A 27,135-nucleotide genomic window follows, 5' to 3' on the forward strand; every position below is an offset into this window, starting at 1 on the left:
TGGCTACGTAGGTTGAGGACATTTTTGAGATCAACCCACGTGAGAGGCCCCATGAAGAAACAAAGCCATGAGGGGATCAATGTATTAAACATTTGATTGTAACAGGTCGGCTCCGCTTTAGTTGTTAGCACGTGCCATTCCATAGGTGGATGGTAAACAGTTTTGAACTTACGAATTACATTTAATCTTAGACGGGAAACATGAAATCTTGATATAAGAATCAAATTCGATAAGTAAACAGATACAACCCAATTGAGAAATGAGACATGACGTAGCATGTGCAAGGACAACAAGATTGAGAGTTGACACTAAATAATCATGACACGATTAAATAAAGTGATACAACTAGACAATAAGAAAGATTGAAAATTTAGAAAAATGACGGGGGAGAAGAGGTGTCAAATGTGAGGGATGCAATCTTATAAAAACAAATGAGATTGGACGCAAAAGGCTTGAACTTTGTCAATAATTTGAGATTAAAATATTTATATTCATATCCATTTCTCTTCAATTATGATTTGATCTTTGTTTGTTGAATCGTGTGATTGCTTCAATGTTCATCTAGAAAAAAATGGCGATGTCCATGGGATAAATTCATATTTTGCAATAACACGTAACCTTAGGCATGGGATAGGTTCATATGCCACAATAACACATACCGAGCATGAATTAGGTTTGTATGAACGCAATAACACCTTACTCAAGGCTTAGGATGGGTTTGCATGAAATAGGCTCATGTGTTTTGAGCATGAAATTTATTTTTTTGTCAATAGGCTATAGCCATCCATTGATCACACAATAGTCATGTTGGCACATAGAGTGCGAGCAAAATAAAAAGTACTCTAGACAATTTGATGTCTAAAAGGGCAGATCAATTGCCATGGCAATATGGTTGCAAGCTTAAATAGTCGCAGAGATGGAATTGAATTTGTTTGTAAAACCCACAAAATCGTATAGCATAAGAAGGTCAAGAGTGAGCACTTTAATCAAATGCTTTAGTTAGTTGTCCCATTGATGAGTTCAAGTATAACACTTTGTAAGATGGTTTAAAATGGGTTGGATTTGATTTGATCCAAGTTCACTTTTAACATATTTAGTTCTTTCAAGTATATATTAATTAAAATATGGATTGATGTCCCTTGACCCGAATCAGATACGGATTCATCCCTATATGTAAATGATAGATTACTTTGTATGTTATATTTTTATATTTATCAAATTATCTTTCATCAACCAATAAGTGTTTAGCGTAGTGGACAAGACATCTCTTAAAAAATAGAGAAATCTTAAGTTCAAGTAATCTTTTAGTCACATCTTAAACAATTTTCCTTGAAATAATTTAAAATTATGCGATCCGACGACCCGAATCAATTAATTTGATCAGATCAAATCCAAATATAAATTTAATGAAAACATTAAAAAAAAATTTGGACATAGTTTGAACTAATAAGATCCGAGTCTGGACCCAAATAAAATTTAAAAAAAAAATCCAAATATGGATATATGCATATCCGACCGAAACCCAACCCACTTTAAACCCTACTTTGTAGTGTTATTAGACTAAAATATACACTGCAGAACTCTTAGGCTGCTCTATCATAGCATTAAAGTCATACCACATGCATGCATTGTAATTTGTCCTAATTTTACCCATTCGTTTTTAAGTAAATGAAGCCATGGTTAAGTAATTAAGATGTGAGCATATTGGTTAAGTAGGTACATTACGATCGCTAATGAATATATTGCATAGTCGAGGTTGATTGTTTACCAACTAGCATGTGATATATGACCAAGACGGATAAGTTCGGAAGGAACATGAATGGGAAAGTGACTTGGCCAAAATTAAGGACCATAAAGGCCAATTGACATCACATTCTAATGATTAACCAAACACATTGTTTTTATTGAAAAATAAATAATAAAAAAAGCTACTTTTGCAAAAGTGTTCACAAGGATTTATTATCCAAATTCCAAAGACCAATATATATATTTTAACCTTTCCAATAATAATAATAATAATAATAAATTGGAAAGATCAAAATACCCTTTCTTTGATTACTAAAAGACAAAACAACATGGGAAAAAAGTGTTTGAGACCATGATGAGTTGATCTAAATGACACCTCAGCCCTCTTGATTTTGTAGTTTATAAAATAAAAAAATAAAAAAATTAATTTTTAGGGCAGATTTTAAATTTAAAAATGGACGGTCACTGAACTCCCAATTTTAAAATTCAAATCCAACGGTGAAAATTTCTTTTTCAATTTACCCATTTTTTGACAGTTTAAAAAATGTTAAGCTCAAGAAGCGTGTGGCGCCTAATGGTGTTTCTGAGCACCTAGTTGACGTTGGGGCCAAGGAGAAAGATGAGATGGTCCTTTGATCCATATAACACCACCCACCATTTGAAAAATCTATGTGACAGGTGACCATTACATTTCTTATCTACAACTAATTTATTATTTTTCTTACATCTTCACAGGCACTAACTATTTTTAACAAGCATTTAAAAGTATTTTGTAGAAATGGAAACATTCCAGTACCGTTTCCTTTTAATCCCTGAGACATATTTGTAGAAATACATCAAAATAAAACCATGTTCAACAATTACAAGGGAAAAGATTGAATAATGATTTTCTTACGCCCACCCTGACATATGCCCCCCATCATAGAACCGTAGATCATTTGCCTTGGGATACGCAGAATCATAGATATTTTTCTTGTGTCCTAAGGCAAATGATCTACAGTTCTGTGATGGGGGGCGTCAGATTATCACAACTCAAAAAAAAAAAAAAATACATATATATATATATATATATATATATATAATATATATATATATATATTATATATATATATATATATATATGGTTCTAACACCTGGCATAAAAGTAGGGAGGTTAGTGTAATTTTAAAGTAAAACTCGAGAAACCCTGAAATGATAATTACATTGAGAGCTTTACAAACAAATCACAAACATTGAAGCTCAGCTAGGATGTGTTTCACATTAATGCTCTTCAATTTGCCATATTTTTCCACCCACAATTTAATTCATAATTTTCTTTGAACGATGACAAGTAAACTCCAAACTACAAGCCTTGATTAAGCAAGAAAGCATAATGCACGAATCACACCACACTGATTGAAGGTTGAACTTTTAATAGAAAGAGTTGCAATTGAAGAACTTATAGTGAATTGCTACACCAGTCAGTCAAATAGAGTTTCAAAATACCCCAAACTCGTTACAAATCATCATCTTCATTAATAAGTCCCATAACAACAGTCTCCACAAGCCTGCAAAAGATCAATGGTTTCAACAGTTGCTTAAGCATTTCTCACAATATATATTTCAGTGACATAAGACAAGAATGGAAAATGATCTATGTAAGGAATTAAATTGACTCCAAAAGCCTGGGGCATAGTTGACAATTTAAATGATAAATCCCATAAAAATATTCATATTCTTGTCTATTTCTCTTGTTGAATGATTGATTGTCAGGAGGGTGTATTCCAGAATACGGACGACTGCTTGGATGTTCACTCAGATAAAATGGCAATATCCATGGGATAAATTCATGTCACGATAGGGAACCATCGGATAGGTTTGCACTCCGCAATAACACATAATCCATTGATCACACGATGGTCACCTTGAAACGTAGACTGCGAGCATGATGAAAAATACTTCATGGACAATTTGATGCCAAATAAGGCAGATCAATTGTCATTGTGCAAGGGCAGCAAATTTGATAATTGCAGAGATGCCTGAATATTGTGAAAATGGGATTCATAGAATTTGAACATTATAAGTATGTCTCATAGAATCATAAATATCCTAAGAAAGTCTGAAATAAACTTTTCAATCAAATGCTCCAGTTAGTTGTTGGATTTGAGTTCAGGTTAGGCACTCTGTAGTGTGATTGGACTAAAATCTATACTGCATTGAAATTGACAAACTCTTAGGGAGCTCAATCATTAGCATGAAAGTCATACTACATGCATCGTAATTTGTCCCGATTTTACCCACACGTTAAGTTAAAAAATGAAGCCATGTTTCATTACTATTTGGGTATATTGGTTAAGTAAATCATTGTGAGTCCTAATTACCATGCTGTGAGGTAGAGGTTGATGTTTACTAACTAGCATGTAATCTATACGATCAAGACAGACAAGTTCTAAAGGAACATGACTGGGAAAGTGATACAGCCAAAATTATAAAAGACTTGACAAAGACCATTTGACCTCACATTCTATTGATTAATTTGTATACATTGTCTTCATTGAAAAATGTAAGGGTACTTTTGTAAAATGTTTACAAGGATTATCCAAAGACTGAAATATCTTTTCCTTTTTCAATAATAATAATAAAAGATTAAATTCAAAAGATCAAAATACCCTTACTTTTATTACTAAAAGACACAACTAAAGATGTGGGAAAGTATTAAGTATTGGAGGTTGCCAACGTCCAAATGATCCATTAGACATTAGCATTCTCATACATACATATATATATATATATATATTAATCTTTGAAAACTCTATGTAACAGGAGCCCATTACATTTCTTATCTACAACTAATTTATTGTTTTTCTTACATCTACACAAGTACAAACTATTTTTAAGTACAAGCATTTAAAATTATTTAGTAGAAATGGAAATATTTCATATTGTTTCCTTTTAATCTCTGTAAAAATAACATGCCCCCCCGTATTTGTAGAAATACATCAAAACAAAACCATGCCGAACACCTACAAAACCCATGGTTCTAACACCTGGCCTAAAAGTAGGGAGGTTAGTGTAATTTCAAAATAAACTACGCTTGAGAAACCCTGAGATAATAACATCACAAATGCTTTACAAATAAATCACAACAGTGAAGCTCGGCTAGGATGTGTTTCATATTTATGCTCTTTAATCGCCATGACTTTTGACCCACAATTTAATTCATAATTTTCTCTGCAAGATAACATCCCGAACTACAAGCCTTGATGAAGCAAGAAACCATAATGCACAAACACACCACACCAATTGAAGGTCAAACTTCTTTTAATAGAAAGAGTAACAATTGAAGAACTTACAGTGAATTGCTACACTCATCAATCAAATAGAGTTTCAAAATACCCCAAACTCGTTACAAATCATCATCTTCATTAATAAGTGCCATAACAACAGTTACCGCAAGCCTGCAAACGATCAATGGTTTCAACAGTTGCTTAACCATTTCTCATAATATATATTTCGGTAACATAAGAAGAAAAGAACAGGAAAATGATCTATGTAAGGAATTAGGAACTCGGGTATTGGGAACATAAGCAGAGCACATGCAAACGTTAGTAGGGTATGAAAAGTAATAATAATAATAATAATAATAATATATTAAAAAAAAAATGGAATCCAATGAAATTTAGTGTCATATTAAAATGAAAATCACAAGAGGCAAAAAATTTATTAACCTTCAAGGTTATCTTAAGCCTATCCCTCATTCTTATCAGCTCTGAATTTTGCATTCTTTTTTATTTGAAATTGGTCCACCAAATTATGAAAAATCCACTAAACCCATGGTTACTAGGGAAACCATTGAATTCCAGTTTTTCTCTCTTTATTCCTAAATAATGTTTATACATAATGGGCTAATCAACACAATTATATGTTTGTTAAATTCCATACACAATACTTAGGGATGGCAATGGGTCGGGTTGTGTTCGTGTCGTGTTGAGGTAAGGGTATTATGAAAATTTACCAAACCCAAACCCAACCCATATATAACTTATTTAATAAAATTCTAATATTTATTAGATAACAGTTAAAATAAGTATAGATGTCCTTTTTAGTCTTTTTACCTACTTAGATTATGTAATAGCTTTAAAGCCTAATTAGGGCTAATTAATTAATTAATTTTCTCTTCTCTCAATTTTGAACTTGGTATCAGAGCCTGCTCTCTGTATCTCTATTGAACTCCTTCATCTGTTACAAACTCGATCGATCCATTCTTCCTTAAAACAAACCTCTACACCACTCGTTTTCAACCCATATCACCCCTACGAGAGTTCTCTGTTGCTACAAACCCTAATCGCATCATGCGATAGGAAGTTAAACAAGATTCAAAGCCTGCGATCAGGCGGTACTCACAGCAACGATGTTGTTTAGGGCCTGCAACACCCAAGGTGGCTGTATCTCAACCTTACGACACCCAAGGAGACTGTAGTGAAGTCCTGCGACACCCACGGTAGAAGCCTGGACATCTGCGATCACAGCAGGTGATTTTTTTAAAGATTTTTCAATACAACAGGTAGCTGTTCTGCTTCGTACGACACAGCCGATGGCTGTTTGAGCTCTACAACCAAAGCAGATAGTTGGATCTTGAGCAAGCGACACCAATAAGTGGCTGCTCTGCCCTATGCGACACAGCAAGTGGCTGTAGGTGGCTGATTTTTTTAATTGTTTTTGAGCAGACGACACTAGCAGGTGGCTGCTCTGTCTTGTGCGACACAGTAGGTGGCTGTGATTTATTTTTTCACTTCCCATAGTGGTTATATGAGAGTGCCGGTAGTGTTTTTAAACACCTACGAAATTTTTCGATCACAGCAGGGTGTTGTTTGAGGCTGTTTTCGTACTTATCTTGCTCGTTGATTCCTTAAACTTGCGGTAATGATTACTTGGGTCACCGACAATAGTGTTTAATCAACCTTTACAGCTTCTTTGATCGTGCATTGTCACTTTTAGGGTGTTGTAATCACTTTATCCTAGGGAGTCGTGCTCTCATTTTCTTGAATTCTCTTCAAACCAAAGTAATCGGATTATTTGATGGCCTCTGAATCATCTTCTTCCTCGGTCACTGGTATTAGTAATGGATCGAGTGGTCTTCCTTCTCATTCAACCGACTTTCCAAGCATTCAAATCACCACCGTAAAATTAGATGGTCCTAACTATCTCCTTTGGGCACGATCGGTTGAAATGTTCATTGGTGGAAAAGGGAAGATCGGTTAGCTCACAAGGGCGGATAAATAACCTGCACAGACTGATAGTTCTTATTCACATTGGTTTGCTAATGATTTTACGATCCGTTCTTAGCTGGTTACATCTATGCAACCATACATTGCAGCCAGTTTTATGTTCTCCTCGACAACAAAACATATATGGGATTCCGCAAAAAACAATTACTTGCAACATCTAAACAATGTCCGGATTTTCAACCTAGAGCGTGAGAATTCTCGTCTCTCGCAGGGTGATTCTTCTGTTACTACCTATATATCACAACTATGTACTCGGTGGGAAGAGTTGACATTTTATTCCTCGTACTACGCCTGGAAGGACCCTCTCGATGAGACATTGTATGCGTCAATTCTGGATAAGAATCGGATTTTTCAATTTCTAGCGAGTCTACGGGATGAGTTTGAGTATGTTAGAGTTCATTTATTGGGTATGGATCCTTTTCCATCCTTACAGACTGCATATTCTTATGTATTGGCTGATAAGAATTGTCGCGCAATTGTCCTACCTCTTTCTTCAGGAGATTACTCCGCTATGTTTGCTCGCTTACCTTCTCCACAACCTCCCAATGGATCTCTGCCTACCCGTCAACGACATAAGTGTGATCATTGTGGAAAGTTGAGTCATGTGAAGACTCGTTGTTATGCACTTCATGGTCGTCCTAATCAGAACCGTCAACAATCTCAACGATCTTCAGCTCATGTTGTCTCAGCAGACAACTGATTTAGAAAATCTTTCAGCTACTACTTCCTCATCGGATTCGGTATCTCTATCCCAAGCCGAGCTTAACAAGTTTAGAAAATTTTTCCATCAGATGGAGACCTCATCTCAGCCAGTTTCTACCTTTCCTCACTCAGGTACCTTTGCATCTGCATACAGTATTTCCACCACTTCCTCACTATGGATCATTGATTTTGGTGCCTCAGATAACATAACCGGTACGTCTTCCTTTTTAAAAACCTATAGTGTTTGTTCTGGTCATTGCAAGGTTCACCTGGCCGATGGTTCTTTGTCTTCTATAGCTGGTCAAGGTTATTTTCCTATTACATCTTCGTTATCCCTAAATAACACACTACATGTTCCTCAACTTACTACTAACCTTATATCTGTTAGTAGTCTTACCAAAAATTTGAACTGCAGTGTAACCTTTTATCTCTCTCATTGTGTCTTTTAGGATCTGGGGGTCGAAGAAGACGATTAGAACTAGACGTGAAGTGAATGGATTGTATCTATTGGACGTACCTGGTTCATCTAGCGCCAATTCTGCTTTTCAACTTAGTAGTAGTAGTAGTAGTAGTAATAGTCCGTCTAATAAAGCTCTTGTAATGTGTTGGCACTTACGCTTAGGCCATATTTCTTTTGGTTATTTACAACACATGTTCCCTGCTTTATTTAATAATAACAAGTTGCTTGATTTTTCTTGTGAAACTTGCCGATTAGCCAAACATATGCGTTCTTCTTATCCTGTAAGTATGAATACTACTGCACCTGCTTTGTTTGACCTAATTCATTCAGATGTGTAGGGTCCTTCCCCAGTTCCATCCATTCTTAGTTTTTGCTATTTTGTCTTATTCATCGATGACCACAATCGCACTACTTGGGTCTATCTTATGAAACACAAGAGTGAAGTTTGTGGAATCTTCAAGCTATTTCTTGCTATGGTCCATACCCAGTTTGGTCGTACAGTCAAGACTTTGTTTAGAGTTTGGCATTGAGCATCAAATGTCTAATGTTAAGACTCCTCAGCAGAATGATCGTTCGAAACGTAAAAATCGTCATATTTCAGAGTTAGCCCATGCCATCTCTATTGGTATGAACATGCCACAATCTTATTAGACTGATGCAGTTCTTACTACTGTATACCTTATTAATCGAACCCCCTCTCTGGTTCTTCAGTTTGCCACGCCTTTCTCTCTCTACTCTGTCCAGATCGTCTCGTGTTTCCCCTGTCTTCGCGTGTGTTTGGATGTGTCTGTTTTGTTCAAATTCTTGACCAAACTCGTACTAAACTTGACCCTAAGGCCGTATTATGTATTTTTTTGGGTTATTCCTCTACCCAGAAAAGTTATCATTGTTATCATCCTCTTTCTCGACGGCATTTCATTTCTCAAGATGTTTAATTTTTTGAGCTACAATGGGTCCGTTGGAATTCAATCTGAGTGGTTTCCCCTAGACTCTCCTGATGATCCCCTACCTGTCCCTTTTCCTCTTCCCTTACCTGTTCCTCCCTCTCCACCCCCTATCAATTTGTCACCTCTTCCCCTGCAGGTTTACTCTCAGTGTCCACGCGATACTACCATCACTCTTATGCCAGACTAGCTTGCCTCCTCACGTCCAACTCCTCCTCCTTCTGTTCCTTGTGATGATCGTCTTATTGCCACTCGTATGGGTAAGCGCACTTGTACTTATCCCATTGCTAACTATGTATCTGATTCTGCCCTCTCACCCTCCTATCGAAGTTTTCTTGTTTCTGTTTCCGCATTTTTCTTCCTACTACTGTTGTAGATGTTATTACCCATCATGAGTAGCGCGCAACTATGATTGATGAGATGACTGCTCTTGAAAAGACTCAGACTTGGGAAATTGTTCCTCTCCCACATGGAAGGAAAGCTGTGGGATGTCGCTGAGTTTTCGCCCTTAAGCATAATCCGGATGGTTCTATTGCTCGTTATAAGGCCCGGCTGGTGGCCAAAGATTATGCTCAGACTTATGGGATAGATTATCAGGAGACATTTGCTCCGGTTGCCAAGATGACCACCATTCGTGTTCTCCTTTCTGTTGCCGCTATTAAGGGTTGACCTCTCTATCAATTAGATGTTAAAAATGCATTTCTCAATGATGATCTTCAGGAAGAAGTGTATATGGTCCAACCTCCTAGGTTTCTTTCATTTGCTTCTCCTACCCAAGTTTGTCGTCTTCGTCATTCGCTTTATGGACTGAAGCAGTCCCCTCGCGCATGGTCTGAGCGCTTTAATATGGCCATGCATCAGTTTGGATTCCATCAGAGTTCTGCTGATCACACTCTATTTCTGCGTCACTCCCAGAGTAAAATTGTTGCTCTGATTGTTTGTGGATGATATTGTTCTTACTGGAGATGATGATGGCATTACTGAGGTAAAAACTTACTTAGGCCATCAATTTGAGATTAAGGACTCTGAAAATCTTCACTATTTTCTGGGTATTGAGGTTGCACAGTCCCGGTCCGGTATATTTATTTCTCAACATAAGTATGTCTTGGATTTACTGAGTGCTTCCGGTCAGCTTGGTTCTCGTCCCGCTGATACTCCTATTAAGCAGAATCACAGGTTGGCTGATTTTGAGGAGGAGTGTGTCAGATATTGGTCAGTATTAGCGTCTTGTGGGAAAATTGATCTATTTGTCTATGACTCACCCTAACATTGCCTATGTTGTTAGTGTTGTAAGTCAGTTTATACACTCGCCTCGAACATCTCATCTTACTGCAGTTTATTGTATTCTTAAATATCTTAAGGGATGTCCTGGTCGAGGTATTTTGTTCAATAATCATGGTCATCTTCGTGTTGAGGCATGGACAGATGCAGATTATGCTGGTTCAGTGACTGATAGACGGTCTACTTCTGGGTATTGTACTAAAGTTGGTGGCAACTTGGTAACGTGGTGCAGTAAGAAGCAAGATGTGATTTCTCGGTCGAGTGCTGAGTCAAAATACAGAGCTATGGCACTTGGAGTGTTTGAGTTGTTGTGGCTCAAGATCTTACTAGCTGACTTGTGTCTTCTTGTGCCAGTCACATTCTTACTATATTGTGATAATAAATCAGCAATTAACATAGCGACAAATCCAGTTCAACATGACAGAACAAAGCATATCGAAGTTGATTGTCATTTCATTAGAGAAAAAATTGTTTCTAGACAGATTTGTACTCCTTTTGTTTCTACATCTCAACAACTCGATGATGTTCTTACCGAAGGTGTTAGCAAAACCACCTTTGAAGGTGTCCTGTCCAAGTTGGGCATTATTGATATCCATGCACCAACTTGGGGAGTGTTAAAATAAATCTAGATGTCCTTTTTAGTCTTTTTACCTACTTAGATTATGTAATAGCTTTACAGCGTAATTAGGGCTAATTAATTAATTAATTTTCTCTTCTTTCAATTTTGAACTATAACATAAGTTCCATTTCCACCACCAAAAATAAAATATCATTACTAAAAATAAGGTCACATGATCGTAAACTAAGCTCAATGGTGAAAAATAACCTTCTTTTGAAAAAAAATCGAAGTTCGTAGAATTTGGTCTTTTACAACCATATGGCATCAGATGATGTTTTTTGGATGCCATAAGGTGATGTGGTGAGATCTTAAATCTTAATGAGGGTCATTTTGCCAATATTTGGAATCAAACACTATACCTCTAGATTTTAATGAAAAAAATGGAGTAAAAAAATATAAATATAAATAAATAACTTATTAAGTGTTTTGTCTTTCCCAAACTAAAGCTTAACCATTTATTAATTTTAAGATAAACACCCTTTATATTTTATAGAATTTGAAATAAAAAAATGTATTATGAAAAAGTTCTAACGAATTCTAAAAAAAAAATGAGTAATTAAAAAATAAATAAATAATTGTTGATATATAAAATTACACGTTAATGATAGAATAACTAAACGTGTCTAAACAGCTTAGGCGGGTTGAGGCCCATAACCCAAACCCAACCCATTTAATAATTGTAGATGCAAAAACTTGCACTACCTTGAGATTTGTGACGATACCTCACAATCTCCTCTCCTCGTGCCCTTGTGTGTGCCTCCAACACCTCTTCGATGCCCAAGTCAAAATCTTAGTACAAAAATCGTATAAAATTTAGAGGGGTGAGAACTCATACCACTTTGTGCCTTGCACCTACGTATTTTTTGGGAATTCCTTCTTCCTAAATTTTCTCCTTGATTTTTGTGTGGGCAGTTCTATTTAGTTAGGGGCTTTCCTTGATTCTTGCGAATATAGTTAAACTCCTTATTTTAAGGGATTTGAAACTCCTGAACTTCAATTACAGACCCTCGGAGCTTGGTTGAAGGCAAAAACCAGCCTTTCTACCTTCTCTGCTATTTTGACACTCAGCTAAGTTGTCTTGTAATTCGGACGTTCAACTAAGTTGTCTCGAGATTACCACATGTCACTTTTTTGAAAAATACCCTCCACAATACCCCCTCAGGGGTTTTGGATCTTGATCTAAAACTCCGAGACAACTTAATAAATGTTATACACATGGAATCTTTCTATTAGACGGTTATTTGTTAGCTTCCCACTCATAGCATTAAATTTGAAGTCCAACCGTTCGAACTTCCAAGGCAGGGCTCTAACTAACTTTCTCGTGGAGCGCATTGCCAACTGCTTTGTATTGCGGTGCATTTATGCGTCGTATACATGGGTCGCCCCTCCAATGGTCAAAAGCGCACGCATGTTCGTACTGTTTCAATCGTTTCCTACGCACATTAAAAGCGTTGCCCTTTCATCATTACTTCGCTTTTCTAGTGTATCAGAACCTTCCATTTGTTTTGTATCTCAATGCCTTTAAGGTCTATAAATACCCCATTTCCCTTCATTATTTCTTTTTCACTTTTTTCTTTCTACTCTTCTTCTCTCTCTAGCTCTCTGCTGCAAATTTTTCTTTTGCCGTCACACTTGTCTTTGCTCGACAACAAGTCCTTCCAGTACAGTACCAAAATTTTCTTTCGACCACAAGGTTAGAGAACAACCATCCCTCTCCTCAATCTTCATCTCTTTTCCTTTTCTTTTCTTTTCTTTTCTTCTTTCATGGCTAGGGGGAAAACTTATTCTCCTGTATGCCCTCATTTATCTGAGATCAGGGATGCATATCATATCCCTGACAATGTGGGCACTTATTTCTCAGATGAGCCCTCATCTTCTCAAGGCCTCCCCCAAGGCACCACTGTAGTTTACTGGGGGTAGTTTAAGGTTGGCCTCTGAGTTCCTCTTAATAGGTTAACTCAGGAAGTCTTAAACTTCTATAAGAGGGCTCCTGGGCAAATGAGCGATAATTTTTACCGTCTTATTTATGCAATCAAGCAAATGAATGCTCGGCTGGAAGAAGGTCTGCAGTTCGGGCTACTTGATATAAGAGCCCAATTCTCTCTGAGGTGCCCCAAAAAACAAGGGTACTTCCACCTAACTAAAAGGACAGGGAAACCATCCTTGTTCGAGCTTCCCAACTCGGACAAAGATTGGTTTTTGTTCCCGATCAAATTGACTGGTCAGTGGGAAAGCGTACCTAGGGACGAATTTCCCCCGCTCACCTTCAACTCGTTCAACAGAGTCGGTAAGTTTTCTTTCTTTAATTCTTTTATAATTTTTCTTTACTTGTTTTGAGATTCGACTTCCGACTTCTTGTGACTAGATACGGGCAAAAATAAGAGAATCTCTGACTTGGTGATTATAACCCATATTCTTTCCAGCCCGGAGTTATATCACTGAGTTACTGATTTCCTAACCCCTATTGACTCTCGTGTGGAAGGCAAACAAGTGAGGCGTACGAGCACCGAGCTCAGAACCTTTGAACCACTTCGTGAGACAACCGAAGACGATCTTCAAGACTTGTCGCTCCGCTCGAACCGCCCTGCTCCTATTGATTCTGACGCTTCCGATGACGAGGTGATGGAAGTACAGCCTTCTCCTCCCCGGGAGGAGGAAGAAGAAGAACAATCTCTTTTGAAGAGACTACGGAGGGGAACCGACCCCCGTCCTACTCTAGTTGGCCACTCTGAGGCCCCTTCCGCTTCCACCCCTGCTCCTATCCAAGCCTCGACCTCTACTTCTGGATCGGGACCTAAAGGAAGTGACCCTCCAAGCATTCCCTGGGTTGTCTCCCTATCTGTGGCTGGCCACCCAGTTACAGATCAATGTGTCGCATTCTCCAAATCTCAGATTGAGGAAACGATGTTTGAGTCATTCTGTCTTCCCAAGGACAGGGCGCTCACAAACAAACATTTTGCAGAAAACCACGCTCGATTTCTCTAGGACATTTTGTCCTTGTTCTCTTTTAGTTTTTCTATTTTTGTTGTCTATGTGAGGTCTAATCCTTTGTTTTCTTTTTCAGGTTCAACACGAAGTCCTAAAACTCGGACAATCTAGGGACACGGTCATCTCTAATAGTGATGCTGCTGAGGCAACTGCAAAAAAACAGCATAGCTAGAGGGATGCTGCAGCGTCCCATAGTCACAAGATCTAGGGTGACTTGGATGCCCTTAAATCCAAGCTCCAAAGCTCAGAGCAAAAGATGGAGCAGGTGAGGAAGGATCTCACCTCGGCGGAAGGAGAACTTGCCCTAGCCAAGGGGTAATTGGAGGCCAATGATGCAGAGAAGGAAAGGGTTCTCCTGGACTAGCTCACTCTCTTCCAAGCTGAGCTCGATGATTTAGACTCGGCTTAGGAGAAGGCTTACAACAAACTCAAAGCCAAACTAAAGAAGGTCAAGCTGGCTCTGGAGGGAAAGGTTGTCGTTGCACCTGCCGAGGGCTCTAAGGATGTCAAAGATGCTCATTTCCCTTTTCTCGATGCTGTCGATCCCACCCCGATCTTATGTAAAAAGTTTCGTAACCAAGTGTTTATCTGTAATAGATTTTATTTTCTTAATACAAAATGACTTTCTGCTTTATTCTCTAATCTTTTAAGGCGATTTTCTCGGATTTCAGAGCACACGGAATCTTAATAGAAATTTTTAGGATTTTCTATTCCCAAACACCCAAATCGTCCTTTCATATGGTCAGCTTTTGGTTCCTATGATGAGCCAAAGGTTGCCCTATTAGACAGTCGGGCTTAGGTCCCCCAACGAGCCAAGAATTGCCAATCCCAAACAGTCGGGCTTAGTTCCCCCAACAAGCCAAGGCTTGCCAACCCCACACGGTCGAGCTTGGCTCCCCCAACAAGCCAAGGCTTGCCAACTCCAAACAACTGGGCTTTGTTTCCCCCAACAAGCCAAGGATTACCAACCCCACACGGTCAGGCTTGGCTACCCCAACGAGCCAAGGCTTGCCAACCCCACATGGTCGGGCTTGACTCCCCCAACGAACCAAGACCTATCAACCCCACATGGTTAGGCTTGACTTCCCCAACAAGCCAAGACTTTGGGACTCTAAAGAAAAAACCATATTGTTAGGAAGTTGGAATTTTATTGATAATATTTTATGAGATTATAGACATTCCATGGAGCCATAATTACATCGATCGTTCTAGTCCTTAGATAGTAAACCCCGACTTCCCCTTATCTATCGACAATGTATGGTCCTTACCAATTTGCCCCAAGCTTTCCGTTGTTCATTTCTTACATATTTTGAAAAACCTTTTGTAATACTAAGTCTCCTTCCATGAATGCTCTCCTCCGGACTTTCTGATTATAGGATCTCTTTAACTGTTGTTGGTATTTACCGAGTCTCTCCATTTCTCGTTCCCAAGTTTCATCCAGCCAATCAAGGTTCCGTGCTAATAATTCTTCGTTGGTGTGAGTCTTGGCTACCTGTGTTCTAGCCATAAGTACCTGTACTTCGGTCAGGATTACAGTTTCCATTCTGTACGCCAGTGCAAATGGTGTTATTTTGGTTGCCCGTCTCAACGTCGTTCAGTATGCCCATAATACAGTGTAATTCATCCACCCATCTTTCCTTGTGCTCTGTCAACCTCTTTTTTAAGTTATCAATGATTGTTTTGTTTGAGACTTTTGCTTGTCCGTTACCCTGAGGATACCTGAGTGACGACTAGAGTGTGTATCCCATACGTCTTGCAGTACTCGAGCACTCGATTTCCCTTGAATTAAGCCTCGTTGTTCGAGACTACTACATAGGAGACCCAAATCGTGTTATGATGTGCTCCCACATAAACTTCATGACTTCTTCTTCTCTGATCCGTGCTAAAGGAACTGCTTTTATCCACTTGGTAAAATAGTCGGTGGTGACTATTATGAAACTCCTACCCCCAAATCCTCGCAGCAATGGTCCAACGATGTCCAATCCCCATATTACGAACAACCAAGGCATTACCATTGGATGTAGTTCCTCGACAGGTTGGTGAATCATCTTTGCATGTTACTGGCACTTATTGCAAGATCTCACATACCTTTTGCAATCTCTTGCATCCTCGACCAATAATATCCTTGCGTTATTACCTTATTTCCTAATGATCGACCTCCCAAATGATTTATGCATATTCCTTCTTGAATCTTGGCCATTACTAACTCCGACTCTTCCTGGTTGATGCACTTCAACAATAGGTCCCAAACGACATTCTGTACAACTTCCCTTCTAATAGCGTATACCTTCCAACTTTATAAAACATGTTCCTTGCATTCTTTCTATCTTCGAAGACGGCTCCTGTTTGTAGATACTCGACAAAGTCATCCATCCAACTGGGAGCTTGATTGATTTGCATACAAACTTCTGGCGTCTGCTCAATGCTCAGCCTATCTTGATACTCCACAGGGATCATTCTTGATTCCGAGTCTCTGAGCATAGATGTTATATAAGCTAATGAATCTGCATGCCTATCTCATCTCTAGGGATCCTGCATATTTTTACCTCTATGAACTTCCCAAGTTCTGCTTTCAGCATAGCTAGATACTGTGCCATTCGCTCATCCTTTGCCTGCTACTCGTCGTTGTATTGATTAACAATGAGTTGGGAGTCAGTGAACATTCGCGATCATGTCGATTCTTAGCTCATTGGCCATTTTCAAGTCATTCAAGATTGCTTCGTATTCGGCTTCCTTGTTTGAGGCTCCGTAGCCTAGTTTTAGCATCTTTTCCAATATGTCATTGTTTGGTGTTACCAAAACTATCCCAATCCCCGATCCACTGTAGTTTGATGACCTGTCCAAGAACATTCTCCATCCTGTATGAGCGTTCCACGCACCTAATCCCTCTGTCACTACGTCTTCATCTTCTTCCTAGTTTGGATCATCGATGGGGAAGTCCGCTAGTACCTGCCATTTTACTATTGTCCAACCTTCAAACTGTAAATCATGCTCTCTAAGCATTACCACCCACTTTGCCATTCTCCTAGACTTATCCGTTCTCTGTAGCATCTCTCGCAAAGGGTAATCAGTGACTACTCGGATTCAGTAAGATTGAAAGAATGGTCAGTTTTTTAGCCGAATATACTAATGTTAAACCATTTTTTTCTGTTTTGGTGTACTTGGCCTCCGACTATCCGAGAGTTTTGCTTATGATGTATACGGGGTATTCTCGTCCAAGATCTACCCTGAACAAAACTGAGCTTATCAACTGTGTCGTTGCTGCTAAATAGATCCCTAAATCGTCATCTTTTGCTGGTGTATCGAGGATAGACGGTTCTTTAAGATACTTTTTTAGGTTCTGGAAAGCTATCTCACATTCCTCAATCCATTCGAATTTCTTCCCTATCTTTAATAATTCAAATAGAAGTCAACATCTATTTGAGACTCTAGAGATGAATCTATTCAGAGCTGCTATCCTTTCAATCAAAGTTTGCACCTGCTTCAAGTTATTTGAGCTAGACATTTCAGTCAACAATCGAATTTGTTTCGGATCAACTTCTATCCCCCTTTGTGTGACTATGCATCCGAAAAACTTCCTAGATGAAACTCCAAAGGTACACTTCTTTGGATTTAACTTCATTCAATACTCTCTAAGCCGTGCAAATGTTTCACCGAGGTCTTTAAGGTTGTCATTTGCTGGCTTGCTCTTTACCAGCATGCCATCGATATATACTGCCATCGTCCTCCCAATCATGTCATTGAACATTTTCATCACCTAACGCTGGTAAGTTGCTCCTGCCTTTTTTTAATCTGAACGACATGACTTGATAGCAAAACAGCCCTTGTTCAGTAACAACTGATGTTTTTTTTTTGTCTTCAAGGGACAGGGGGATCTGGTTATAACCTGAGTACCCATCCATGAAGGACATCATTTCGTGTCCCGAGGTTGAATCCACCAGCCTGTCAATCCGCGAGAATGGAAAGCTATCCTTCGAGCAAACTTTGTTCAAATTGGTGAAGTCGATGTAGACTCTAACTTTTTCGTCCTTCAATACTGCCACAATGTTTGTTATCCATTCAGATATTTAACCTCCCTGATAAATCCCGCCTTGAGTAATTTGCTAATCTCTTCGTTCACTCCTTGCCTTAAGTGGGGAGATAGCCTTATTGGTTTTTGTCGGACTGGCTTGGCTACTGCTTCAACATTCAGCCGGTGGTACGCGATAAGAGGATATATTCCTGGCATGTCCCCAAATGACCATGCAAAGACATCCTTGTTGTCCCTCAAAAATTGCACCAATTCCTTCCGATGCTTTATGGACATACTCGTTCCAATATTCGTTTTCCCTCCTTCCCCGAGGTTTACTAACACCATTTGCTCTACCGCAACTACTTTTTCCTTCCGCAGATCCCTCTATAATTGTATTGCTCCCAACTTTCGGTTGATGCTTCCTTTCTCTTTTTCCTCACTTTTGGCTCAGAAACTTGTCCAGCCTTAAGTGCCATTGTAAAACATCTTTGAGACATCTCCCAATCTCCTCTAACCTCCATCGGCCTGTTTCTACTTAGAAATCGTACCACTTGGTGATAAGTTGACGAGATAACCTTCATGTCGTATATCCACCTCCCCAAAATTGCATTGTAGGCCGAGTCTGCATCAATTACGATGAATTTTGTCATGACGACCTCCGGCCCAACAACGACCGGAAGCGCAATCTCTTCAATAGGGTTGGTCGGAGCACCGTTGAATCCAAACATGGTCGCCCTGGCTGGCTCAAGGCTTTTTGATATCCCTATATTTTTTGCAACCTCCAAGAATAGAATATCTAAAGCACTACCTACATCGATCAAAATTCTACGAAAGTCCACATTCCCTACAGAAAGTGTGACCACCTAGGCGTCATAATGGGGCATAGCTACTCCTCAGAGATCATCTCGTGTAAACACCGTTGCTTTATCTCCCCATACAAACTTTGGCAATCGTGCAACATTTACCCCCGCTATCATTTGGTATACCCCGACCTAATATCGAATCTTCCTCATCATGGTCCAAACAGTGTTCCAAGTCCAATCCTCTGAACCGTATACTCCTGTTATTGTATGTACAACCCTTCGCCCTTCATGCTCTCTGCACCTTTCCTCTTTCAGAGGTGGTGGTGGTGGTATCCGCTCTTCCTACTTCCATTCCTCCCTAGTGGCTGCTACAAATCTCTTGAGCTTCCCGTCTTCTATCATATCCTGAATGATATGCCTTAATATGTAACAATCGTTGGTTGGATGATCCTCCACACCGTGATAGACGCAATAGGGCTTTCCGAGCTTCCCTTTATAGTCTCTGGGTGGTGGTTCGAACCATGGGTTTCGTATATGCCTCAAGATTTCAAACATTTCCACATTTAATAAGGTATAGTTTCGCCTTATCCTCCATCGTGACTTTCCATTTACCTCCCTCCATCTCTTCTTCCTATCCTTTTCTTCCCTTACTTACTCTTGCTTCCCGGGAACTTCTAGTTCTACCGTACTGACGGTGGCCGCCTGTATTGGCTACCCCATATTCTTCATCAATTCTTCCACCAAGATGTATTTTTCTACATTAGAGTACAAGTTCTCCAATCATGATGGGTCGGTCTTAATTAGCGATTCATGCAGCCTTGTCCCAGGAATTATCGTCACTACATAGGCTGCACATATCGTTGCTTTGTCCAGATTTTCCACCGCCAACGTTCAAGTTCGGAATCACATCATAAATGCTCGGATGCTCTCTCCATTCTCCTATCGCAAGTGGAAAAGTGAATTTACTCCGACCTTCCTCTTTCTCAAATGTATGAATTGCCCAACGAAAGCTTCTTCTAGCTCGAAGAAGCTTTTTATCGATCTTGAAGGTAACCCTTGAAACTAGGATACAGATCCATGCCTTAGTGTCACTGGGAATAGTTTGCAGAACAACGAGTTGTCATTCTGGTACAACACCATCTGATTTCTGAAGTGAAGGATATGCTCCATTGGGTCCCTCGTCCCATCAAATGTCTCAAATTTCGGGGGATGGAATATTCTTGAGGGGTTAGATGCCATTATTGCTGGTGAAATGGCGACCCTCTGAATTCCCAGATAATATTCCGAGTGTGTCGACCCGCATCCCTTTCCTTGATCTGCTCCTCGTCCTTCCTACACAGCAACTCTTCCATTTCCTCCCGAATCATAAGATTTCGGGCTTCTAAACTCTCCTGCTAAGTTCCAATTCCTATCGAATTTACCGTTCAATGGATCTTTGTTTGATCTACTATAAGGCGTGGGGGTTCTTGTCCTGCTCTCGTTTTTTCCCCAATTTCAATTCCTTCACTCAACCTCTACTTGAGTTCTTCGTTCTCCTTCCTTATCGCCTGAATTTCATTATTTTGGTGTTTGAGCCCTTGTTGTATCTCTGCCCTCATCTCTGCCGCTGTGTACCGCCTACAGAGAGTCTTGTGGTTCTTGGGTTGGTTCATCTCTTCTCGTTCTCACCATATTGGTCGTTTTTCCTTGCTCGATCCCACGAACGGCGCCAAATTGTAGATGCAAAAATCTACACTACCTTGAGATTTGTGACGATACCTCGCGATCTCCTCTCCTTGTGCCTCTGGGTATGCCTGCAACACCACCTCTTCGATGCCCAAGTCAAAATCTTAGTACAAAAATCGTGTAAACTTTAAAGGGCGAGATCTCTTACCATTTTGTGCCTTGCACCTACATATTTGTAAGGATTCTTTCCTTGATTCTTCCTAAATTTTCTCCTTGATTTCTATTTGGGCAGTTCCATTCAGTTAGGGGCTTTCCTTGATTCCTGTGAATCTGGTTAAAATCCTTATTTTAAAGGATTTGAAACTCCTGAACTTCAATTACAGACCCTCAGAGCTCGTTGAAGGCAAATACCGGCCTTTCTACCTTCTCTGCTGATTAGGACGCTCGACTAAGTTGTCTCATAATTCGAACATTCGGCTAAGTTGTCATGAGATTGCCACATGTCACTTTTTCAAAAAATATCCTCCACAATAATCGTGTTAGACGGGTTGACACTATTATGACTCAAACCCACTAATTTCGTGTCGTTTTCAAGTCATGATCGCAAGTCGTGTTGAGATTGCCACTCCTAACAATACTTCACCTAGAATTAGGCTTGGATAACCCCAAGGAAAGGTAGAGTCACCAAAAAGGATGGATATAACGTTACAACTTACGACCTTATAAACTAGAGGACACAATATTCGAATCATTGAGCTTGGGCTGCACACAATTATTACATGGAACAATCTTCATTCCTTAAAAGTGGCCCCATTATAAACAACAAGCTCTACTAAAGCAATTGAGCCTAATTGAAATTCCATAAAATGTACCTTAATTTGTCCAATAAAACTGTGTGCTGAAAAGCTCTAATAATGCCATTACACATCTTTTAATGATCTAATACCAAAACTTTTAATGAAGGTATCAAAATTTAAAATAAATATATAATATGATAGGGGGAATACCCCTGGGATACAAAAGCTCAAAACTCCAGGAGACCAATTAAATCTCCAATAAATTTCCTTAGACACTTATTGGGAGATGATCAGTCAAAAGGAAACTCAAATAAGTTCCCATTTCAACACATACATTGCTAGTGAATCAGCCACCAAATTTCCCTCCTTCCCTATAGACAGGATGAACAGACCAATTACAAGAGCTCAATAAATCCAAGCACCCTTTCAAGGATAGGATCTACCTTTCAACACGCTAACAAGGAGCATTGAATTTGATTCAAGTATAACATCCCCCCACACCCCCAACTGGGTTGAATAATCTCATACCCTTGAACAAAGCTTTGAATTCGACCATGATGTTAGTAACAACACCAAAGAACATACTACATGCCCACATAAAATGTCACTCTTCAGCTTGAACAATGAGACCTTCACCAAAAACTCCTAGATTACTCAAACTTTATCCTTCAACATTTATCTTAAGCCATTGCCATCCACTTCTCTCAGCCAATATATTACATTTTTAGCAGACTTTGTAGAAATCCTGACCCCATCAAAGATTGCTTCTGTTCCTCAAAATCAAAATCACCCAAAGACAGAACCAAGGAGCTGTCATAGCAAGAAGACTCACTTGACTTTGTCCATTCTTTTTGCACCATGTCAAAATGTTAGGCATAGAAAACATAGAGGGAATAGGGCGACCAAATATTGAAAAAATTGTTAGACCGAACAGAAGGACCTTTGAAGAACAGATGATTAATAGTAATCTAAATCTGCACAACATAAACTTCAAGTGGACACCAATTACGTCTGCACTGCATCCGCTAGAGCAGCTTTATGAAGAATCTTTCAACCCAGTAACTTTATTTTTGTAGGCACGTGAGCTTTTCAAAACAATTTCCATTCTTATTAGAAATATCTTCACTTATAGCTTAGTTAGGTAAAGAGACCCAAGGTAGAAAAATTGCTGAATCTGCCTCAAATCCCAAGCTCCATGAATAAGAATTTCCTTGACTCTGAAATCAGATCGAACATTAGAAAAAATTTATGTATTGACCCACATCCTAGAACAGTTGCTATGCATAAGCCATATTTTACTATCCACATTAACCACATTTTTGGATAGTTCCATAGACTTCCAGTTTATTTAACTTTTTCTACCATAAGAAGCCAACTAAGGCCCGTTGTTTGGGAAAAGATTTGCTTTTGCAAAAAATGAGCACAAAACCCATCCACATGAGAAGCCTCCAGCTGACCAATTGGGTCTTCATTCCATTTTCACCTTAACCCCAAAAAATCTAAAAAACATTTTTTTCAGACTCTATGACAATCTTTCGAATAGGAAGGAAAGAAAGAAGATAAATGGGAACAGAGAACACACAATCTTACATTCAATCAAATGGTACTTCTGAGAGTCAACTCAATCATTCCACAAAAAGTAGGGTAAAAAACGGTTTGGATTTTATCTGAAATCCAAGTGATCTGAATTTAGCGGTTTTGGTTCCTTGGAGTATATCCGAATTAAAAAAAATGGGTGGATGTCCCTTGACAAATCCAAGTGATCCAAATTTAGCGGGTTTGGTTCCTTGGAGATATCCAAATGGATATGGGTCGGTTTGTGAATCAGAGAAATGGGTAAGGGGTCAGGTTACGGATTTTGGAAGGTGTTAGGCACCGAACCCGCCTGATCAAAATGATCAGTCTCTACTACGATCCAAAAATATCCTACGGTCAACATTCAAAGACTAAAAGTCAAACTAGGGTCCAAGCATCATCAAATTGCATCGGATTTACTAAACAAATCCTACGGTTAAAATAATTACATGATTTAATGAGGCAACATGACACCAAAAATTAATGGATCAATTCGATCATATTTTCAACAATACAAAATCGATTTTCAATGCCGCGTATATAAGATTAGTGAATTCGCTCATTGACGATATTTTATCAAAGAGATTCGATTTTTGAACCATTACGTGCATTAAATTCAGTGGGTTAACTCACAAATTTTGAGTTGCCACGTGTATTAAATTGGTGAGTTAACCATGTGCCTAATTTTAAAATAAAATCGATTCAAATTTTCAATGTCCCAAAAATCAACGAGTCGACTCGCAATTTGTTAACCAAAAGAATCCTTTTTTTTTTTTCCGGAATCGCCACGTGTATTAAATCGGTGATTTAACCCACATGCCTAATTTTTTTAAAAATTCAATTCAAATTCTCAATGTCCCCAATATCAGCGAGTCGACTCGCAATTTGTTAATCATAAGAATCATAATTTTTTTCGAAATCGCCACGTATATTAAATCGGTGATTTAACCCACGTGCCTAATTTTTAAAAATTCGATTCAAATTCTCAATGTCCCCAAAATCAGTGAGTCGACTCGCAATTTGTTAATCATAAGAATCATAATTTTTTTTTGAATCGCCACGTGTATTAAATTGGTGATTTAATCCACGTGCCTAATTTTTAAAAAATTCGATTCGAATTCTCAATGTCTCCAAAATCAGCGAGTCGACTCGCAATTTTTAATCATAAGAATCATAATTTTTTTTTCCGGAATCGCCACGTGTATTAAATCGGTGATTTAACCCACGTGCCTAATTTTTAAATATTCGATTCAAATTCTCAATGTCCCCAAAATCAGTGAGTCGACTCGCAATTTTTATTGTGAAAATCGATTTTTATTTTTATCTTTCGTGTACACCAATAATTTTTATTGAGTACTCAACATTAATGAGTTAACCCACTAACATCAAAAGTCGGCGAATCAACTTGATAAACATCAACAATCAATGAACCGATCCACTAACTTGAAAATAACGAGTTGGCCCAATCAATCTATCAACAACAATGGCCGAATTGATTCATTAATTTTTTCAAAAATTAAAGGTTGCCATTAATACCACGTATGCCCCCAAAATCAACGGATTAATTCGAATGCATAAAAATGTGAAATCAAGAATCAATAATAATAAAAATAAACTAAAAATAAAAAAAATAAACAAATGAGTAAATAAAATAACTTACCTTCACCAAATAATTTTGGATGCGTGGATTCCTTCAAAAAGAAATTGAAAAGCTTGTGACGCCCGATGATGTTGAAATAGGAGGAGATGATGACCGTTGTGGAGTGTCCAATAAATCAAAGAAGAAGCGTTGCCAAAGGGAGAGAGAAATTGTTACTATTTTTTTTATGGAGCGAAAGAGTATTGGAGAGAAGTTATAGGATTAATGGAGATACAAAAATGGGCAGCAAGATAGATGAAATTGGAGCTTTAATGGGTGGAATATGATGAAGGTGTGGCTATAATGGAAATGAAAAAGTTGCAGCAACTATGAGGGAGATCAGAATGGAGAGAGAGAGAGAGAGGGGCTGGGCGTTGAGCAGCAATGTGAAGGAGGATGTTGCTGAATTTTAATGAGAAAAGTTGCTGAAATTTGTTTAATGGGGGAAGAAGAAGATAGAAAGTTGCAGAATTTTTAATGGGGTGGAAGAAGATGGAAAGTTGCAGAATTTTTAATGAGGTGGAAGATGGAAAGTTGAAGAATTTTTAATGGGGAGGTTGCTGAATTTTTAATGGGGGAGGAAGAAGATGGAAAGTTGCAGGTTTTTTGTTATGGAGGGTAGTAAAAAAAAAACCGTCGACTCGAATCTCTCTTCAATGGTCCCTTGCCTTTTCCTTTTATAGTGGTTCTCCCCAAAAATCATGAGAGAGGGAGAGATGGGAGAGTGAGAGCAGGAGCGGATTTACAGTGGGGGCAGTGGGGGCAATTGCCCCCGCAAGAATTTTTAAAATCAATAGGGAGGTACTAATAATTTTAAAAAAAATTTAACATTCTACTGCTTTGCCCCCACAGAAGTTTTGAAAATTTTTCTATTTGTAATTTGCCCCCACAAAAAATTTTAACATTCTACTGCTTTGCCCCCATAGAAAATCAGAAAAATTTTCTATTTGTAATTTGCCCCCCCAAAAACAAAATCCTGGCTCCGCCCCTGAGTGAGAGGAAAACATGGGTGGTTATGAGGAGTTAGAGATGTTGGAGAAGAAGATGGGGGAGTTGGAGAGTGCCCACGTTTTATTTTCTCTCTCTTTTTTATTTTTTAATTTTTTTTTATTTTAGAGAAGGAGAGGTGTGATCCCACACTACTCATACTACGGTAATTTCTCGCTAATGAGTTGTAATTGGTTGAATTTTATTATTTTTTTAGTTGAATTTTGGATTCGTTGACATTTTGATTTAACTTTTATGTTTTAAATTAAATTTGAATTTGTGTTTGGTTTTAAATTTTGGATTAAAATTGTTAGATTAAAACTTAATTTGAATTTTGATTGTAATATTGGTTATTGGTCGATTTGATTTTGTTTCGATTGGTTGATCGTTCGATTTTAATTTTATTTTTATATTTTAATTGGTTGAGTGATTTTCAATTCGATTTTAATTTGAGTTTCAATTGTTTAATTTGAATTTAATTTTTAATTTAAATTTTGAACGGGTTGATTAATTTGATTTTAGATTGGGTTCGATTTTAAAATTTAAATTTATTGATAGAATTTGAGTTTAATTTTGATGGTTGATTACTTGAAATTTTTATTTTGGTTGATCGAAATTTTATTATTATTATTTTTAATTTGAAAAATATTTTTGATTGGATCTAATTGTTCGATTTTAATTTTAATTGTTTGATTTTAATTTTAATTGTTTGGATTTTTTAATTTGAATTGTTTAATTTTTAATTTGAATTTTATTTTTAGTTTAGATTGGACTTCGATTTACATTTTCCTAGGGATCGGGATCTCTAAATTGTAGAGTTGGATATTGAGGGGTATTTTGGTCTTTTGACGATTTTTCTCAAACTTCTCTGTTTTCATCGATTCGGGTCTCGTTAGACTCGAAATCACATTCTGAGTGCAATGGAAGTACATTCGAGATTTTTTGGAGGTCCGAGGTATATGAGGGGTATTTTCGTCATTTTGATGATTTTTTTACAAATTTTTATAAATTCCTCTGTTTTCATCGATTTGGTTCCCGTTAGACTCAAAATCACGTTCTGAGTGCAATGGAGGTACTTTTGAGACTTTTCAGACATCCAAAATTTATGAAGGGTATTTTTTTTCATGAAGGGTATTTTCATCATTTTTGTGATTTTTACAGCATTTTAGGGATTTCAATGTGAGGTTTCTTTCAGTCACTGTGTGAGTATTTCTAAGTTCTAAAGTTATATTTTTCTAGCATAGCGAGGTCTCTAAGCTATCGAATTGTGTAACGAACCTATGCATACGTGCTTGCTAAGTCAGGTGTAAGATTTAGCGATCCTAAGCGTGCGTAAACTTCTATGTCGAGCTGTAACGAGTAAGGGGGTGAAAATAAACTAGAAACATAAGGAATCAAGCAATACTCACAAATCTTCGAGTTCTTTTATATTCATCATTCGGAATCCACCAAAACTGGGTGACGAATTGTCGAATTAGGCAGATGAAAAAAATGGGGTGTCTACAGATGCCCCTCTTTGGCAGAGGGTGGAAGCAAACTAGATGCCCAATCTATTATGGTAGATAGTACGACATCCGAATGCCAAAGTTAGTGACAGTGCATTTTGCAGCCTAATTCGACAATTTGTCAAAGTATCCAAATCCTTGAGGG

At 38.2% G+C, this 27,135-nt stretch overlaps 1 protein-coding gene across 1 annotated transcript in view; it reads right to left on the reverse strand.

Moving 5' to 3' along the window:
• Nucleotides 1–2,908: 2,908 nt before the first annotated feature.
• The window catches only part of LOC147400493 (protein cornichon homolog 2-like), a 44,194-nt gene continuing 19,967 nt past the window's right edge, over nt 2,909–27,135 (reverse strand). The window contains exons 4-5 of the mRNA XM_086446191.1: nt 5,079–5,183; nt 2,909–3,293 (exon numbers count right to left, since the gene is read on the reverse strand). Of these exons, the coding sequence (XP_086302317.1) occupies nt 5,132–5,183 (52 nt within the window). The 3' untranslated portion in view covers nt 2,909–3,293; nt 5,079–5,131. The remainder of the gene's footprint in view (nt 3,294–5,078; nt 5,184–27,135) is intronic.

The sequence above is a fragment of the Akebia trifoliata genome, chromosome 6 (genome assembly GCF_017979445.1).
Source record: "Akebia trifoliata isolate Shusen 1 chromosome 6, ASM1797944v1, whole genome shotgun sequence".
NCBI classification, from domain to species: domain Eukaryota; kingdom Viridiplantae; phylum Streptophyta; class Magnoliopsida; order Ranunculales; family Lardizabalaceae; genus Akebia; species Akebia trifoliata.